Below are 22,019 nucleotides of genomic sequence, written 5' to 3' on the forward strand. Positions count from 1 at the left end.
AGGTATGCAGGCTATTTAATTCTTAAGTCTTTTTGTTTTTATATATGTGTATTGTATTCTTTAAGGTAGCCATAATTTTCTTAATTTTTATACTTACAATTGCCTAAATGGCCATTTTCACTTTTACTAAATTATATATTAGGAGCGCTTGTCTATGTATACAGACTTTAAGGGTCTCCCTGCAGACGTTCAAACAGATCTTTTGGGGGTCATCAATAGTCTTTATAATGTGGTATATTATATATTTATTCTAACACGCCTCCCAACTGTGCATAATATTTGGACTGAGAATAGTGTTGCATAACTGAAAAAGAATAAACATTTTACTGTTGTCGTAATTGCGAGTTACTTAAAAAAATAAAACAACAAATGAATGAGTTCAAAGTTTTAATTTGAGAACAAAAAATCTTGCTAGTTGTCTGAATTTATATCCAACAGTAACAGTCGATTTATCATTTGTCATCAGCACAAGTATTAGGTAAAAAAAAATAAACAACAAACAAACATGTTCAAAGGCTTATTTTGAAAAAAAAATTCTTGCACATTTAAAGTACAAGAAGTTAACGTCTTCAAAGACTTTACCTGAAAATAAAAAAAAGAAAAGAAAAAAATATCCTGTAGCTGTAAAACAGCAAATGGATTTAACAAATCAAATGGAATTTGTATTCAATTATTTTAAATCTTAAAATAATTGAATACAAATAATTACTCGTATCATTTGGATTCATCGGACTACTGTTCTTATCTTGGGTGTGGGCAACCGAAAAATACAATTATGAATTACTTAGAACCTCTATCCAGTCATGGCTGACGAAACAAGAGCACACTACCCTCGTGAAGTAAATAAAGGCTTCTGCTCGAAATTCCGTTCAAATTCCCGAGTTCGACAAGATACACCTGAAGAAGGTTGGAGGTTACATCAACCGAAACGTTGTGAAAATCACACTCAAGATGAGAACAGTAGTCCGATGAATCCAAATAATACGAATAATCAATCTTCATCTCAAAAATTCAGAAACGTCAAAATAATTACTTAAATGCTATTTCTTTACGGAGATATTCTTTAATTTTATTTTGGTTTGATGAAATGAAGTACATCTACCTTTTACAAATTAATTTAATTTCTTTACGTTCTAAGATATTCCAGTTATTTTATGAACCTGACTGATAATTCCCCCTAGTAAACTCAGATGGAATCAAAGAAAAATTTGGTGGTTATCCAGAATTCCTTCTATATTAAAAAACAAAAATACAGAAAAATCTTTATGTATGTACCTGTCACGGAACAAAAAGATCATATTGCAAAAATAACGTAAATTGATCAGGTAGGTTTTTTTTTATATATATATATATAGAAAATCATTTTATTATGATTTTAAGTGATTAATGGTAAATCGTAGCCATTACAAATAAACAAAAATTTTGGAAGTTTGAATTGAGTTATCTCCCTTTGTTTATTCAAGATAATGGATCAAGACATCTTATCCTTGCTTCCTCATAAAATTTGATTTTATTAGTTAAAAAAAAAAAAATACTGCATCAATTCATATGGTTTTTGGAATATGACATTTTTTTCTGTCATGGGTATGTACATCACACAGATTTTTCTTTGTTTTTTAATATAAGGGTAATTCTGAACAAGAACCATACATTTTAATGTTTTTAGATTCTATGAATAATTCAACCCTTATTTAAACGTCCTGTTAACATATTGATGTTTATAACACACAGACGAACATTGACTTTTATATATAATATATACAAGGTGCAGATGATATTTTTAATTTCTAAATACTAATTTTATGCATATTTCTTTTTTATTTTCGTTGTCAGTTTTGTCTTCATAAAAGCAGTGACAATATTTCCATTTTTATTTTGCAGCAAAAAATAATTATAAACATTTTTGAAAGTCTATATTTGTACAGGGGGAGATCTTGGAATCTGAGGCAAAAGGACAAATAAGGAGATTTGGTGTTTGTCCAAAATTTCATTTATATCAAAAAGCAAAAATAAAAAATTATAAAGATCTGTATATCATATGTATTTGGAGTTATCTCCCCTGTTTTCAAGATGGCATCAAGATATTATCACTCGTGACAGAAAGAAAATGTATTCCAAAACAAAAAATCACATAAATTGATCAAGTAGTTTTATTTTTATTAAGGAAATCATTTTTAAGCGAATTTCAGTTTTTTCAATGTCCCCATGTTAAGAATAGCTTTCTAAAATGAATTATTTGGAGTTATCTCCCCTGTTTTCAAGATGGCATCAAGATATTATCACTGTTTGCATAGCTACAAAATCTGATTTTTTTTTGTTTTAAAAATAAAACTACTTGACCAATTTACAGGATTTTCAGTGTATACATAATACAGATTATTTACTGTTTTTTTTTTTTTTTAATATAGGAAGAATTCTGGACAAATACTAAAGATTTCAGACTTCTTCAGTGTCAGCAAGAGGATGATAAAACAGGTTAGAAAATAATTGAAAGATTCAGGATTTGACTATGAAATGACATCAGAGTGAAAAACGCACGATTCATGATTTACTACCATCAAATCGCCAGAGTTTATCGTTGAAATTCAGGTGGTCATCAACAGTGAATCGAGCAAATTGATGGATGTGTTTGCAAAGATTATCCCCTTTCACTGCCAATACTCAGATCATTGTTTTGTTAGAGTTGAAATAAATGGCTCTTTGCTTGAAGAAAACCCTTGTTCTCAAACTTATTTTCACTCCAGATCTAAATATCCAATCTGTTGCTATGGTTACTGGAAAAATGTTTTAATCATTCTACTGCTCCAGAAAGTATTCAACGCCTGATGTAATCTTCTCCCTGTATAAGAGTCAAATAGATCTAAAGATGCCTCTCAGAGCACTCTTCTTTTTTCATTTTATTAAACTCTTTTTCACAAGACATATTGCCACTTGGACATACAGGCTACTCTCTGGGATCAGGTCTACTTGGAACTATGTGAAGAGATGAGTGAGATGTCTGTTCACATTACATTTAAACTTCTGCATGTTAATACAATCAAGGAAAAAGGAAACAGGGAGGGAATTCCAAAGTATAGCAGTCCTAAGAAAGAAGCTATTAGAGTAGATCCTTTCCAATATCTAGGGATCTCAAAAGTGATGCGGTGGGATTTTGCTGCTAGAAGGGTTTGTCGGGTACATATACGTCCAGGGGGGGGGCAAAGTGTTACGAGTTCATCAGAGAATATTCCATTAAAGTACTTGTAAAACAGAATGATGCAACATTGCGGTGATGGGACAGAGGTTGAAGCTTGGCTGATAGTGATAGTATACCAGAAGTACATTATAACCAGGTTTATTCTTACTCCTTTATCTTTTTATCAATGTTGTTTGCAAGTCAAAATCAGTAAATTTAACCAGTTTTAACGATTCAAAGGATGTAGACATATTTTGGGATACCATATACACACACACACACACACACACACACACACACACACACATATCATCATTACTATTTATTTATTTATTTAATACTTCTTATGTAACCTAGATACCTTTGTGTACTTTAGTTGCCATGAATATATTTCGCATGGCTAAAAATGTCTAAAGTGAAGAGTTCTTTTTAACAGTACTGCATGCAAGAACACCAGCACACAGCCGTGATACAGCAAAATGAGGCCACGGACATTTTATTTTCAAAAAAAAAAAAAAAGAAAAAAGTTTTCAACTCTGATGATAAATACTTTACTATCTGAAATTAATAAAAATCCATTTCAGGTTAAAAAAAACAAAAAACCCTAAAGAATGCAAGATTTCTTTTAAATAAAATATTTGCCTCTTAACGTCGTTTCAAAACAGTTTGTCTGTTTATTCAATGTTTTTAATTTTATTAAAGATGTTTCTAAGAGTTTTTTGCTAATTCTCATAATATATATATATATATATATATATATATATGTTCTAAAATTACCTTAAGTAGCCTTTACGTTTATTAACAGATAATATTTAATGTTTTTGTTAAGTTTATTGTCAATATTTTTAAATGTGTATTTTTACTCTATCATTTTTGTTTGCAACTTAAAGTCAGTAAATTAAATGAGTGTTCTAATGATGCGAAGAGTGCATACATCTTTTTGAGTCAATCTAAAATATAAAAGATATATATAAGATATATAATAGAAAAATCTTATGATTGAAAATTTATTCAAATTTTCAAAAAACACATAAACCTGTAAGAAAGGTATGCAAAATTTAAATTATCTGACAATATATATATATATATATATATATATATATATATATATATATATCTTTTTGTAGATTTGTTAATGGTTAATGTGGAGCATGTTGGTGATGGTAGTTCAGAAAGTATTTTAAAAGGGTGGTGGCTGTATCTTAAAATACTACTGTTTTTTTTATACATGTTTATAAAAAGACTTTCTTAAATTTGTCTTTATGTGAATAATTTTTTAAAGCTTTGTTTAAAATATTTAGTTCTCAACGAAATGAAATATAAAAAAATGCAGATGATTAACTGCCAAGTTTGTTGTGGTTTGTGGCATATCAATTCTTTTTTTAATCAAATCAACTCTTATAGGTTTTTTCAAGGCTAAAGCCACTTTTTTTTTTAACATGTGTATAAATAAATCATACAGTGTACATTTTTCTTTCATTCTCTTCTTGTATTTGAAGTTTACTTTTGAGTGGGTGATTACATCTATGAACAGAGTTATATATATAAATAAATATATATAGATATTTATATTATTTGTTTTTGGTTTCTTTAAAAAAAAAAAAAGAAGGTTTTATTTGAATTGACTTGATCAAAGAGTTCTTGTTATTTAATCTACACACACGGATGCACATCGGTAAAACTAAAAATAAAACTAACAAAAAAGAAAAAAGGAAACAGAAAAAGAAAATGGAATAAGAAAGGAAAGAAAAAAGAAAAGAAAGAAAAGAATATCAAATTAATTATTTTTTTTCTCATGCCATACTATTTACTATTCAATTTTTTTGATTAGTCAATTATACATTATATATGGCTATATTCACATTGGCACACTGGCTCCCATAAAATCATAGAAGTTAAGCAATATTTAGCCTGGTTGAATGGCTGACCATTTAGGAATACAATATTCTGTATGTAAACCTGGTCCTAGGGCCATGCAACTACAACAAAGAGTTCTAAGCTGTTCATTATAATATGCACTAACCAGACACTGGCTAGTAATAACAGTTCGATCTAAGATGCCATACAAGCAGAAGTAATGTTATCTAATGATCTTCGTGTTATTAAATTTTGGCCTTTGAATCCAGAAAAGTAGTCATATTCTTTATGCGCTCGTTCATTTTTATGTTGTGCATTTTATCTCGAAAAAAAAAACAGCACATGCTGTGTAAGAAAGATGTGAAGGTGCCTATTTATGACCCCTACCACTACCATCACCAATAGTAGATGTTATTCTTCCTCTAACTGTAACCATCCCACTTGGTTACATGTGGGACCACACATGTTGATTGCACAACACTGTTTTTCTTTCAAATCATAAAATTAAATAATTAGGTACTGATCCTTTGGATATTAGATATTGGCCTCTGACACAGAGTCTGTTTTTTTTTTCAAATCATAAAATTAAATAATTAGGTACTGATCCTTTGGATATTAGATCTCGGCCTCTGACACGGAGTCTGTTTTTTTTTTTATTTGTGCAGTTTTGCTTCAACACAAACAAACCTAAACTAATTAAAAAAAACAAAAAACAGACAGCACATGTAATGCCTGAAAGCAAACCAAGAGATATAGAATAAGGTCCGAATTTGTGTAACAATCTGTAATTATATACACATTCAATAGTTACTCTCAGGACACCCTAGATGTTGACTGAGCAACATCTTCATCTTCTTTCAAGAGACAATTAATTTGTGAAAAGGACAACAAGGAGTAAAACAAGAATAAAATTCACACACGAGTGATGGAACCTGACAATTGAGAAAATCCTTGAACAATAACAGAAAAAGAAGACAATGTTGACGGTACCTATCCAACTTCTGTAACCACACTGTCTCTCTCAGATCACATCTGGTGCGATGTTCTTGGTCAACATATTTGGAAGAACACAAGATTTTACAAGCCACAGACAGAAGGGATATAGTTGCCACACCATTTTTCTTGTCTCCCCCAAACACTGGAGCACGGTTAGTACCTTTTCAATCTTGTGGCACTTTGTCCAATATCTGTAGGATGAAATCGTGAAGGTAGCTGTTGAATTGATCTCGTTGGGATTTCTAAACTTCTGGTGTACCAATGCACTCTAGAGACTTTAAATTAATAACCTCTCTTATATCTTCTATATCAAGTGATGATTATTCTTTGCTGTATTTTTCTACAGACTTCCATAACCAGGAGTTGATTAAAGTGATCAAATAATCTTTAGTATCTCCTTGTGTAACATGGTTCTTCTACTTGTAGTCAGCAGCTGGGTGCTTTCTCTTGCTCTCGGTCCGTATATTACAATCTAGAATAGAATTTCTTTATATCATTTTTGTTTGCCATATATTATAGCCATGCTGCTTGCTCCTACCACCAGTCAGTTTTCATCTTTCTAGTTTTTTTGCTTCTGCATATTCAACTTCAATCCCGTGTTGTGTCGGATGTCATGGTAGAACTCACACGCAGCAATTCTACTTCCAATCACTCTTTTCATTTTACATTGAACTAGTTTTCGTATTTCCTCTCTCTTTGCTTCTACTTCTTCTACTGCATTGAAAATTATTAGTTTTAGTTTCTTCTAAAACAAGGGTCAGCAACCTCCAGCCCACAGGCCAAATCCAGCCCTTGAGTGAATTTTGTTTGGCCTTACTCAGAGCATAATATAAATTTAAACAACCCAAGCTAGCGACAGTTGTATATATTGTGTCAAAATTCAAATTCTTATTTAAGACGTGTTTTACTTTTGTTTTTGTAAATCAAAATTTAAACTGAAATGAAAATTTCTAGTAATTTGTTTTTTTCTAGCAGTAAAATAAATTTTTTTTTGTAAAATATGTTTGTGATTTTTTTTATTCATGTAGTAAAATAAGTGATATTGTTTAAATATAATCATATTGTATTCAATACTTGTTTTCTTCAAACAAACAGAAAATTTATTTACATATTTAATAACATTGTTGGTATCCTCCATAAGGAAAAAGAATAAATGGGCTAGATCGTCAATTGATTGAAACAACCGCCACCGAATAAAATGCCTTATAGGCATGGCGGCAATAATGCCATCCCACGGAGACATTTGAGGTGGTCTCAAATTGTTAAATAATAACAACCTGAAATTATATTAGGAGTTGATTGCCAATTTGGGCCAGAGAAGAATCAACCCATTGAATTCCTGCGCATGCATATACCTTCTAACAACCAAACATCCGTCACCGACAATCAAGATATATTGTTATATTTTTATATATCAGTGTGTCATTTTTTAAGTACAGCAGAAATACAGCATTCAGATTTGTCGTGCTTCATCCAAATCTCAAAATCTGGTCAGCTTCTCTCATAATTTGAGTGTTTTAAATGTAAGTTCTATCTCTCTGTTTAGTGAATGCAGTGCCAATGCTTTGAGTGTGAGTGCAGTTATGTAACTTTGCATGTTGATTGTTCCTGAAGATTATTTTATCTATCTCATTTTCAAGAGGTTAGACACAAGGTCAAGTATGGGTTTAATTGAAAGTGTTTCTTTGGAGTGAACTGGATTCGAACTTGGCAAATCCAGGTTTTCAGTCTGTGCCATTAGCCACTTATTTATTTGCGGACTGTTATCCTCATCTTCAGAGTTATTGATGAAGATAACAGTTTGCAAATAAATAAATACACAAATTACTCATCTCAAAGGATTCCAATAATAAATAATATATAACACTTAGTCACTGTCACGATTGTGCAAGTCGTGACCAGTTCGTAAACAGCGCAGAATGCAAGAAGTTCACCATTGTAGATGTACTTGCCTCATAACACAGCTGCTTACAGCATCAAGCTTTTTCTTTATTTAAGTTTCTACTCTTGCACAGAAATTACTAACGATAATCAGCTTGTCCCTTGATGGCACTTTCCTTATCGTATCTGAGCTTGCTGTAGAATTCATAACACCAAAATAATTGTGTGTGCATGTGTATATACATAAAATGGTAAATTCAGCAATAAAGCTGGTATATATCCGACCAGTACTCAGTACTAAAATTTATATTAATAGATTTCATGATTTTTTTTTGGTGGGGCAGGGTACAAAATTTTAATATTGTAGTTAGGAAGGGAAGACATTTTTTTATTAGTATTCATCATTAAAAGCAATAGAGGAGCGCATAAAAGAAAGTCAGCCGACTAGTTTCACCCTCACTTGTCAAGAGCTGTATCGAGCGAGGGATTTGTTTTTATTATTAAAGAAGAAAATAAAAGTGGGGAACTATATATATATATATATATATACACACACACACACATAAAAACACAATTTAAGATTCTAAATTATACTTTACATGAATTTATTATTCAACAGGATATTCAAATAAGAAATATTAATATTTCCTTAGTCCCCAGATTTTTAAAGATATGTGTTCTCATCAGGGCAAAGATATTAGCAAATGAATATTATAGCAAAGCTATGAATTTGCTAGTACTAGCATAAATTGGAACTGTATTATATGAAAACTAATCATAAATGCAAAAATGTTTTAGTGCAAAGAGTTTATGAAATGTGGAAAAGAAATGAAAAATAAAAAAAGTGAATTAAAAATTAAAGATTGAAAATCCAGATGAAAGGATATGAAGTGGTTAGGTATTTTCAAGATGTAATGATCATAAGAGTTAATGTTTTCATAAGAAATCGGATTTATAAGGTTGACAAATAGATCCAAATTAAAAATCCAAAATGTATGTAACCCAAGTCTGTAAAAAGATCCTCCTTGCAAGCAGTCAAGGAAAAAAGATTAATTTGAATCGTTAAAGTTTTTTTTTACTTCTTGATTTTATATATATCTATATATCTAGATATCAATGGTGGACTGTCTTAGGAACTAATCATGTTCAGACCCAAGAGACACTCCCTCTGTTTACAAAGAGAGAGTTTCTTTAAATAAACATGAACTCCCTCTAAAATCTTCAAATCATGTTTTGAATGAGCAGGACTCAAAATGGAAAATAAGTCAATGCTGAAATTTGTTGCACATGGCATGTTTTTAAGTAGATACTCTGTTATAAAAGATCCGGATGTGTTACTTAGAACATCCATTTGTTGGTGGGTTCCATTCCTGACTTTGCTAGGTATGTGTTGTTGCACTCTACTATTCAATCTCAACATTGTTCTACCCACATAGTCAGTACTACAACTACATTTGAATAGATAAATGACATTTTTTTGGTGGTTGGGAGAAGAGAACGTCTTTTCAAGAGGATTCTATTAATGGTTCCGTAGAGAAAACTATGTAGGTTAGAAGCAAAATAGCAATTTTCAACTGTTGAGCTGATTTGCTTGGCAAATTTCTTACTTACTCTCCCTAACTATGGCAAACGAATCTAAATTAGACATTTAGATACCATATTAAGCTTTGTTTGGAAAAAATCAGTTATTTTTTCTTTTGACGACTGACGTAATAACATCAGGAGTGTAACTATTATTGGATAAAGTATTGGTAATAGTTTTTAGTTTTTCATCCATTTTTGTTTGAGAACAAATGTGTTCGGGTTTAAATTGAATTATATTTCTGTTTGTTAGGACAAAATGAATCTCAGCATGTTCACAGTCTTGTAAATATATGTTTACAGTAAATTGATGTAAGGTAATTCAATTGAGGTTTTGTTAATAGTACATAGAGGAAAGCTAAAGTAGAATCATACTCTCCTGCGTAAGTATATTTTAACATAGCATGCATGTTATTAAGTAAGAAGAATTTATTTGCCTCAGTTTGATCACTGAAAAGATAAAATGTATTGAAGCCAAAAGGTTTCATGAGTTCTGATAATAATTGTTTCTCATAGAAACCCACAAAAATGTCTGCCATTATTGGTCTTAGTATGAGCCCATGGAAACTCCATCCGTATACATCATTAAAACTAAATTGAATGGATGTAGTGGCAAAATTTCATCAACTCAACGAAAATGTTTTCAGGAATGGAGGGGGTGACAACTAGCTAGGATATATATATAAAAAAAAAAAATCAACTCAAATATATATTGTTCCTAAAATAGGGATACAAGTGAATAGGTTACCGGTATCATAACAACATATAAATTTATTAACAACCTTAGAATTTTAATGAAATTCACAATATAAATCGAATCTTTTAAGCAGTATTTACTATAATGCTCTAATACTTGCTGTAGGATATTGAAGATCTATTTTGCAACTTTATATTGTGATGATCCTATCATAGAAAGAATGGACTTTCAGAGGATATCCACTTGAGGAGTCTTGATTAAACCATATAACTTTGGGTAAATAGAGACTGAGGATCAAAGCTCACTAGCTATATCAGAAGGAAGAAGACTGCTTTAATCCACTTAGCCAATTTAGTGATGGCACAATTCCAATATTTTTCCCCCGATACAATTACTGATTCTGTACTAAATTCCTGATTCCAATGCAATTACAGATTCCGATTCTTTATAAAATCTCTAAATATTCAACTATAAAGTTGTTATTTTGTCCCAATTACCATAAAAAACACATGTTACATGTGTATATATTTTTTTCAAATGTAAAAGCACACTTGTGGGGAGTGATCTATAGATTTAAGTTTTACTGGTCATGTAAAAATCAATAAATATTTTTTTACCAGCAATGGAAGATTTTGTTTTAAATAAAATCAAATAAAAAAAGATAAAAGAATCCTTTTTGGCATTGGAAAATATGCACAGATTTTTCCAATTCCGATACTCCCAAGAGTTCTGATTTTTTCAATTTCTGATTAATTGTCCCAACACTAAAACAATTGTTTTTGAAATTTAATTTCTATAGATGTTGCATGAGTATTGACAGGGCTCAATTTAACAAATTTTTCTGTATCATTTAATATTATCAACATTTTGTTGATATAATCCTGATGATTTAGTATAACAATCCTTGAACCTTTATCCAATCTGATTATTACTAAAGACTTATTTTATCATACAGTTTTAATAACAGCAAAATGTCCGTTACACCATTTAAACTCTGAATGAAATACCCGTGTACTCGCATAGCTGTGAGCAAGTTCATTTAATCTTGCTTTTAGGTCCCTTATTTTAGTCACAAAAAAAGATGAGAGTCACACTGCTTGAGAATTACGAATTTTAAATTCTGAAAATACTTCTTTGCGTTTAACACTAGAAGGTGGAATACAAAATTCCAAAACAAAAAGTTCAGAAGAAGACTACTTCTGAGAGAATAAATTTAGGATGTTTTTGCCTACATTTGGGTTTGTGGAACAACAGAATTTTTTCTATATTAAATGTTGTAGTTTATTAAATTGAAGAACTAGTTTTTTATGATCACATTCTTGTATAATTGCAACATACCATGCAAAATGAACTTTATCACGGCAATAAAGAGCACTCACTGTTTCCCTCCATAATTGTACATATTTATTCTTAAACTTTGAGATTTAATGCTAATTTGTCCAAGAAATTATGGATAACTGCATTCTTGATTTTATGCCATGCGTGTAACTTTTTAAAAATTTTAAATAAAATAAAAGGATTGGTTATTCGTATTATTTGGATTCATCAGACTACTGTTTTCATCTTGAATGTGATTTTGAGCCCTGTCGACACAAGATGAGAACAGTAGTCTGATGAAACCAAGTAATACGAAAATAAAAGAACATACATTATTACTCCTGTAAGAATGTACAAATAATGTTTTCTTATGTTTGTGTTGTGTTGATTAATCGAACTATTATTCCCATCTTGGACGTTATTAGCACAACGTTTCGGTCGCTGCAACCTTCTTCACATGTTGAAAACATGTTTCTTTTTCTCTACTAAAGAAAAGAGGGTTGGCTCTGCATTACAAGAATTCATTTTTTCACTAATATTAACAATTGTTATAGATATCCTGAAAAATCGAGTCATAGGAAAGCCTTTAAAAAATATCTTAGTGACTCCTGAAGATTGAACCTTCTTTATGATTACGGACACACCCTCAAACCCACGCTTCGAATTCTTGTAATGCAGAGCCGACCCGCTTTTTTTAGTAAAGAAAAAGAAGCATGTTTTCAACACCCGAAGAAGGTCACAGGTTGCAGTGACTGAAACCCCCAAGATGAGAATAATAGTCCAAGTAATCAACATAACACAAGCATTCACATCTCATCTAAAAAATTCAGAATTGCATCAATGTTTTCTTATGTTGATTTTATCTTACTCTTAACCAAGAGGACAGAGTTTAATTTCTAAATTAAACTTGCGTTGCACCTAGCCTTAAGATATTTCATGATTTTTGGAGCGGTAAAAACATTTTTATTTTATTTCTTCCCTTTAATAATAATCATAATAAAAAATCCCTTGATACAGCTCTTGACAAGTGAGGGTGAAACTGATCGGCTGACTTTTTTTTTTTTTTTTTTTCTCATGAATAGTAATAAAATGATTAGCATTCCTTCCTAATAATGATATTAATCGATTTATAAATTATTTTGCTTACATCTAACAACATTTCAATTTACTGACTGATGAAACCAATATGCAAAACCATTTGTATAGTGAATGCAAGCAAGATAACTTTTGTATATATGTATACATATGTATGTGGAGTTATGTGTGTCTGTGTATAAAAAAAATATATTTCAGTTTTGAAGAAATCAGAAAAAATAAAACTGCTGGATTCGAGCTGCGATTTTTTTCCATTCATATTTGATGTGGATGTATTGGACGCATCCACGAATGAAGAGCAATAATCCGCAGACCATGAGGCTCCACCAAAGCCAGGATTCTTCCTCCGCAAATCCACTGGCCCATTTGCTCTGCTTGACAATGGCAACCCATTTCACAACTGAGAGTCCTAGCCCAGCAAGGGCCCCACACCGGCCAGACACAGTGCTTGTGATACAGAGAGACAGCAAGAATCCAATCCAATTGAACAAGAAGGAAATGATGAATGTGCACAAAAATGTCCAATCCGTACCTGCAAAAAGAATGAAAGAAGGAAATCCTTACTTTAATAAAAAAATTTGTGCCTGAAATGAATATATAAAGTAACATTCATGACTTATTATTTATACTTGGATTATTCTTATCTTGAATGTCATTTTATTTACCCCCTTTTCAAGAAGTCAGACACATTTCATACATACCTTGAGATGGTCATCTCCAACAGTTGTGTTTACATTAAAAAATAATCTAGTAATATGTAACTAATTATTGTTGCATATTGACTGGGCAATGCCAAAAGGTGTACTAGTCAACAATTATTATGATTATTCAAACCAAAAAGTTTTGTCAGCTAAAATATATGTCAATCTATGGCAACACTTCAAAGGTCAGCAATGACCAAGATCTTCCTGATTCTCTCTCTTTTGATCTTGAGAACATGATTCAATGGCGAAAAAGGTGGCTGATTAATTTTAATGCATCTAAAAGCAAGCTTCTCTCCTTTCATCATAATCACTGATCCACATCACACCCCAACTGAAATGAATGGCTCTCGGGGAAGCTCCATGTCTTGACAAGCTTCTGGGACTGACCTTCACTCCTGATCTGAAATGGAACACATACATCAAATCTGTTACCAAGATCGTTGGAAAAATGGTTAGATCACTCTACTGCTCCAGCAGGTATCTTACTGACAATGCAGTCATCTATTTGTATAAGAGCCAGGTACGCTTTAAAATGTCACATCTGGGCCGGAGCTGCTTGGTGCACCCTGTCCAACCTTAATAGAGTTTAAAACCGACTTTAAAACATAGTAGGTGATGCTCTTTTATCTTTCCTGCAACCTCTTTCCCACAGAAGAGACGTTGCAAGCCTGTCTCTGCTTTATTGTTATTATCAAGGCAAGTGCTCAATGGAACTCCAACCTATCGTTCCCCCTTGCCAAGTTTTCACAAAAAACACCCGACTAGCTACAAGCACTATAAACAATTAGTTAGTGTTTAGAGTTTGAAGGAAACAGAAAGAGAGAAGGAGCAAAGCCAGTGACACACTTCTGCTGTCATATAATCGGCTGCCACTCCCCCTACCGACCCAAACTCTCTCGCCTGTCAGATTATGATTTTGTAAAATAAATAAAACTTTGTTGATTTAACAAGTTGTAGTTGATTACAAAAACCATGATCGTCAGAGTATATATATTTTGTAAAAGTGCATCTATAAAATATATAAACAAAATATAACAATATTTCTAAATGAACTGTCGGATCTCTGCAGGTACAACTTATGCCCATTTCCTTTTGTCAAGTGTAGGATTTTGCTGCAACATCATCATTATATATATATATATATATATATATATATATATATATATATATATATTATATAAAAAAACAGATTCTCCCATCGATTTTGACGTATGAGGCTCACACAGCAATTAAGTTGTCCGAAATCCACACAGATGAACTGTTTATAGTTGTTAAGGCTTATGTAAAACCATCCACAGTTTTTGGAAAAACTGCTCATCTCAGTCAGTGCAATTAAATGCTACAGACAGGTTTTATATCAGAGTTTTTTCCTTCTCCTAAATTCATGTCTTAATGAAGACTGAGGGCGCATCTCTCACAGTGGTCTTCAAATGCACCCCCCAGGTATAAATGTAGAAATTTCTACGTCCAGGTGCAGTACATACAATGCCTAGCATTCCCAAATGGTCACCCATCTGGTACTGATCAAGCTCATCATTGCTTAACTTTGGTGTTCTAACAAGAACTGCTTTGTCAATGTGATTAAGCCATATATATATATATATATATATATATATATATATATATATATATATATAGTTATAGCATATTCTGGTTGATACACCAAAGTTAAGCAATGTTGAGCTTGGTCAGTACCTGATAGGTAACCATTTGAGAATACCAGGCACTGTATGTAGGAGCACATGACACCTCCATGTAAGAACTGCAAAAACCTAACATTGTCATCTCTCCTAAATTGGATATATATTTAATTGGGGAGCACTTTTGAATTTATTATTCCCTTGAGATTTCCTCCTTTGGAGGAAACCAGTTCAACTAACTGCTGGCTATATATATATATATATATATATTATATACATATTACTTTTATACCTATAGATACTAGTGTTTCATGCTTTTGCAATCATCAGTGCAGGAAGTGACAATTCCTACTGGTCAAGAGATTGAAACCCAACCACAAACTTGCCTTTGATTCCATTTGCTAAAATGTTACCTCCGAGCCACTAACAATTGCTATGAGAATTAAGGGAAATTTAACACCTATGCCATATGGGCGCAACAGTAAGCAGTTGAGAGGGTTCAAACGAGCTGAAATCGTGAACATTGCATAATGCTAGTTGATTACTTTTTTGTTTTTATTTCTCAGACAGTGCTCAACTTTAATAACTCTTAAAGGGGATAATAAATAAGAATCCATTTGAAAATTGTAGGTAGATGGTTAGTGTTTACTAATACATAATGGAGTATTATTTGTTTTATACATACATACACACACACATTTTAGACCACTTATTCAAGCAATATAAATATATTCAATCAATACAAAAAGAATATGAAACTGCTTAAAAGAACAGCAGATGATAAATGAACATTTAATAAATTAATAATAAAACAAAAATAATAAAAAATTAAATAAATCTGGTTTTATCCCCCATATAACAAACATAAAAACACAATTTGGCAAAATATTTTTTAAGATAATAAAAATTTCCCTAAAACCAATAAGATTTCTAAATTATAAATAGGAATAACATTAAACTTAGTTATTGCAGCATGGATAACATGCAATGAATTAGACATGCAAATTAGCCGATTACCGATTAATCGACATTTGATAAACGACTGATTACTGATTAATTGGCCGATTAATAAGTTTCCTAATGTCGATTTATCAGCAACTTTTGTTGTCATAAATGGTTCTAATATTAATTAAATTATATTGTAAATGAAGACAAGTTAACTCCCATTTTTGCTAGTGAAAATTTATCGAAGAGACATATATCGTTTCCACTATATTATCAAATAACAGGCATGACGTGCTGTTGACATGTAGACTTTTGAGGCAAATAGATGTAAACAGATGGAAAATTTCCCTACTTTATCTTCTTATCGAATTAACATTATTTTGTATTTGAAATCATTTGTCTAAAAAAATTATTACGTTATCATTCAGTTTTCATGTTGAGAAATTGTAAAGTAAATTGCGATGATGTGCAAATCGAAAATATAGAATTTTTCATCAGTGATACTCTTGTTCCTCATTTTGGGCTTGTGCTACCATTACATATATGTTTTTTATTATTCTGTCAGATACTGCATATTTTATTGAGGTAAATAACTAATTAAATATCAGTCATAAATAATTTATATATGTAAAATTAATTAAATATTAACAATCTTCAACCATTTTGGCAACCAGTTTCTGCTGGAAGTATTTTGATGTCAATCCCAAGATTGTCTGCAAGTTATGTCAAACCACAGTATCAAAGGGTGGCAATTCAGCAAAAACTTTTACAATGACTAACATGTTACACCATCTTCGAAATGTTCATCCAGAAGAAGCAACAGTTGTAGATATCGAATTAACATTATTTTGTATTTTAAATCAGTGAAAGAAAATTATTTACTTAATCATTCAGTTTTTATGTTGAGGAATTGTACAGTAAATAGCGATGATGTGTGAACCAAAAATAAAGCATTCTTTATCAGTTATATTCTTGCTCCTCATTTTGAACTTGTGCTACCATTACATATATATTTAATTTTTCTAGTTTAGATACTGCATATTTTATTGAGATAAATAGCTAATTAAATAACAGACATAAGTAATTTAAATGCATAAAAAAATAAATGAAATATTAACAATCTTCAACCATTATGACAACTAATTTCTGCTGGAAGTTATCATGATGTCAATCCCTAGAATAATAATACAGCTGTTTGCAAGTTATGTCAAACCACGATATCAAGGAGTGAAAAATCAGCAAAAACTTTGCAACGACTCATATGTTAAATCATCTTAGAAAGGTTCATCCAAGTTGCAAATAAGAAAACGAAAACACAATGAATATTCAAGGACAGACATTCCAGGAACAAGTGGCAGCAACTATGAGCCTCCAGCAAAACACCAAATTACTATATAATCAATAATGGCTAAGAAGAAAATTTGGGATATTAATGAGCATAGGTCACAAGAGATTGATTATCTGAAAGAAATGATTGCTGTTGATATTCAACCATATTCGTTAACATCTGACATTGGATTAAAAAGGCTTTATCCAAAAACTTTGTCCAAATTACAGTATTCGATTAGAAAAATACTTCATTGAAAAAACAATTCCCAATATATTTACAACAGTAAAAACAAAAAATTCAATCATTTCTTGATAAAAATTACCAGTAGTTCTTTGACTATAGACATTTGGACAGCTGCTATAAATAATGCCCCCTTTCTGAGTTTGACAGGTCATTAGCTTTCAAATGACTTAAAATAGTGCAGAACTGTGTTTATAGTTGTTCCATTCACTGATACACACAGATGCACAAATAAGTGAAGAATTGCACAACGTTCTGGATGAGTATAAAATATTCAAAGTTTTCTTAGTTTTGCGGGATTCACAAACAAATATGGTTGCTGCTGTCAGGGAATGTGGTTTAGAATCACTATCATGCCTCATACCTACATTGCAACTAAATGCAAATAAATGACTCAATATTTTCCTAACAGGCTGTTAAGACAATCATTACAATTAACAGAAATATAGTGTCTCTCTTTAATCACTTTCCATTAGCAATTAGCAAATTAACTGATATACAGGATCAACTTAATTTGGAAAAACGAACACATTTAAAATGTGACTGCAGTGGAATTCAGAATATTATATGCTAAAAAGAAATTTAGAACAACAAAAAGCTCTTGTAATGTATGCTGTTGATAATAAGACTCCTACCTTAACAACTTACCAATGGGGACTTGTTCAAAAAGTTGTCCAGTTACTGAGTCCATTTGAAAAAAATCACCACAGACGCCAGTCAGACCATCTCAATGATAATACTTACAAATTTAGCTCCGAGGTTATTTCTGTCAAAAGCTGTCCAATCTAACTCTAGTAACAATACCACACCATTTTTTTCTTTAGATCAAATAAACTCAAATCAAGTATTATTGAAGAGCATAAAAAACAAAGAGATAATATCTTTAGTTTTTTAAAATCGGCCCATTAGAACTGGATTTATGACAATTCAAAATATTAAAAAAATGTGTGGTTCACTTAAGTCAGTCCTATTCAAATGCATATAAGCTTGTGACTGAAAATGGTATGACATTCGTACAATTTACAGACTAACCCATCTTTAAAAAGCTGTATTTTGTATTTTCAGATCTTTTGAAGATATTATGATGAAATTTTGAACATATTATCATAATACCATGAAGGTTCAGTTGGCGTTATTTACAACCATCTCACTTGGTAACTTACTAATTAGCATATTCCAGTTTTATTTTAACAGCTTTAAGTAGAAACATCATAAAAACAGCTAAGAAAAAATGGTAAGTAAGGCTTTATCATCATAGGAAGTATTATTCTGATGAACATTATCATTTATCATTATAACATCATGAAAAATCCAAGATGGCAACCAGGAAATCCAAGATGGCGACCGAGAAATCCAAAGTGGCCACCATGACACGATTCAAAGAAATTATTAACAAAATATGGCTTGTAGCATATCAAAGTAAAGGAAATTTTGTACAGATTAGAATTGTTTTCAAGTACATTAAACTAATTAGGATAATTAAGTTTCATTTTAACAGCTTCAAGTTACCGTGACAATTATCAGGTGAGTTTCTATCACTTTTGTATAATTTTTTTTATTTTTAAGTCATTGTCGAGACTTCAAGAGGCATCGCGGCCATTTTGTCTTATTCTCATGTAACACTCGACACTACTTGTTTTTTTGAATAGAATAAACATTTACGACACCAAAAATTTATCGAAGTAGGTAGAAGAGTAACTTGCCTTTGGTAACATTTATTTGTTATATATTTGTTTTTTTTTTTTCATACCTCTGTGGATTGTAAAAGAAACCAAATAAAAGTTATTCTTTTACTTAACTGGATAAGTGGTTTCACTGGTTTGTGTGTTTTAACTCATTTAAAAGCATGGACCACTGTCGGTTATTCTTTTTCAAAGAATTTATTTTTAAAAATATTCTTTTTCTTTCCATAATTAAAAACTTATGTTTTCTAAATAATAACAAAAATAAAATGAATACTTTATGTTAATAAATTAGTTGACGGAAACTTGTTTACAGATTTTTTTGTTGTGCGTGTCACGATGCAGAACAATTCTCATGTTTATATGCGGCTGTCACTACTTCTATCGATTCGTGCATAAGTTTTTATCCAATTCTTTTTAAATCTTAGGACAAAAGAAATTAATATATTCGCTATTATCTAGCGTTTGAACACAGTTTCTATATTTATTTTTCTATTACAAAGCGTTAACTTTGAGATGTATTTGCGACTCAAAAAACAAAACAAAAAAAAAACAAAAAAAAAAAAAAACAACAACAAAAAAAGTTAATTGTCGGTTATTCTTTTTCAAAACATTCTTTTCCTGTCCATAATTAAAACTTATGTTTTCTAAATAATAACAAAATAGAATGAATACTTTATGTTCGTAAGTACGTTAACAAACGTTTTGTTCACAGATTTTTTTTTTGTGCGTGTCTCAGCACACAAAAATTCTCATGACTATATGCCATTGTCACTACTTGTATGGATTCGTGCATAAGTTTTTATTTAAATCTTTTCAAATTTTAGGAAAAATAGTGTTTGAACACAGTTTCTATCTTTAATTATCCTTGTACTACAAAGCACCAACTTTGAGATATTGTAACTTTTGACTGGAAAGATGTACATGTTGTGTTCAAATTCCGTAACAAAGGAAAATCACACTCCATCATTTTTGAGCTCCCTAGTTTCTGGTAAATCTACTCTAATTGTTTTTTTTTTTTCCACATACTGATGGACTTTGAAATTCTCTCCCTGTTTCTTGCTTCCCTGATTGTACTAACATGCACAAGTTTAAATGTAATGCGGAAAGACATCTTGCAGTTCAAATTCCCACATAGTTCCCTGTAGACATGATCCCAATTCGTAACCCTTCACATCCAAAGTGGCAATATTATTTGTTTGGGGTATAAAAAAAAAAGAAGAAAAAAAGATGGAGTTCTAATTCTACTCACATGATGAGTAGGTAGGAAGGGGTAAATGTGCTCATCCTGTTGTCAGTTGCTAAAATTATTCATGTCATTTTCGAGTTTGAAATGAAGGCAGGAAATGAAAGGAAAACGAGTTGAAAAAAAAAAAAAAAGAAAAGAAAAAGTTCAACCAAATAGGATAAGTTGACGTTGTTTTAAGTCTTTCACTTCCACAAAAATTGGAGGGGAAAATGGCCCAAACTGATTGTCTGTAAAGTTAATAACTCAAATGTTAGATTCCAACACCTGAGATTTTAAAAGAGAGAGAGAGAGAGAGAGAGAGACAGACAGACAGACAGACAGATTTTAATATAAATATGCTACACACATAATTTCATTTCTATTTAATTTTATACGTCCCTGAGCAATGCCGGGTAGCTCTGCTAGTCTATTATATAAAGGGAAGTTGTCTGTGTATTTGTATGTTTAACTAAAACTGCAAAAATACACAACAAAACCCTACAATGTTAGTATTTTTTTTTATCAGCATAACAATGGAAAAATAATATGTAAAATTTAGAAAAAAAAGAAAGATTCATTCTTTGGGGATCAAATGGCCATTTGTATCATTGAATTTTATCAAGCATTAAACATAATCTTTAATCTTATGTATTAATACGGACCATGAAATGAATCAGCATTTTTTTTCAAATTGAAAAACGCTAACTCTGGATTTAATTCATGGCTGACGGAATGATAGCACGCTACCCCCGTGGGTTTCGTTTAAAATTCTGTGCAGATTCCCAACTTTAACAGAAAGATTCCCTGAGTTTGACAAAATATACATGCAGAAGGTCGGACGAAAATATCGACCAAACCGTTATGAAAATAACACTCTAGATGAGGACAATAGTTTGAAGAAAGCAAAACATTTTAATTCTCCACAAATTGACAATCTCCCTCACAACTACTTCTTTACTTTCTATTCATGCACTACCTATGTGCGTTGTCTTCTTTTTCTAATTTCTATTTTAAAGACATTATGTCGTATTGTTGCCACATTTGGACAGAAGTTGTTCAGAGCACTCTATCCTACCTTGACAGATTTCCAAACCGACTTCATAATCTAGTAGGTGATGCTCTCTTGAATTTCTCTGGAATTTACACAGAATTTCCAAAGGAATTTATTTAATTCATGGGGGTAGCATGCTCTTATTCTATCAGCCATGACTGGGTAAAAGTTATAAGTAATTCACAATTTTATTTTGCATGTTGCCCGCACTGAGGATTGAACCTTCGACCTCCAGAAGAATATAGTTTACAACTGAATTTTACCAAGTACTTTATCCACTATGCCACGGGTCCTTGCAGAGCTCAACAGAAAAATTCATGAGTTTGACAAGATACACCTGGAGAAGCTTGTAAATTGCATCAACCGAAGTTTTATGAAAATAACACTCAAGATGAGAACAGTAGTCTGAAGAATCCAAATGATATGAATAATTAATCCTCATTTCAAAAAATTTAGAAGCACAAACTATTTTAGATCTATGTGAAGAGATCCATATGCTGATATGGCAAACTTATAAACACTGCAAGTTTATTGATATGTGACAGAATTGTTAGAGTAGCATTTCGTGAGTCTATATTGATCAATATACCGAGATACAGA

General features: G+C 31.3%; 1 protein-coding gene across 1 annotated transcript in view; it reads right to left on the bottom strand.

Annotated features, from left to right (window-relative positions):
• Positions 1 to 374: 374 nt before the first annotated feature.
• The window catches only part of LOC145246738 (uncharacterized), a 38,907-nt gene continuing 17,262 nt past the window's right edge, over positions 375 to 22,019 (bottom strand). The window contains exon 2 of the mRNA XM_080108498.1: positions 375 to 13,131. Coding sequence (XP_079964624.1) covers positions 12,809 to 13,131 — 323 coding nt within the window. The 3' untranslated portion in view covers positions 375 to 12,808. The remainder of the gene's footprint in view (positions 13,132 to 22,019) is intronic.

The sequence above is a fragment of the Euprymna scolopes genome, chromosome 24 (assembly GCF_053919585.1).
Source record: "Euprymna scolopes isolate OS-2025 chromosome 24, ASM5391958v1, whole genome shotgun sequence".
NCBI classification, from domain to species: domain Eukaryota; kingdom Metazoa; phylum Mollusca; class Cephalopoda; order Sepiida; family Sepiolidae; genus Euprymna; species Euprymna scolopes.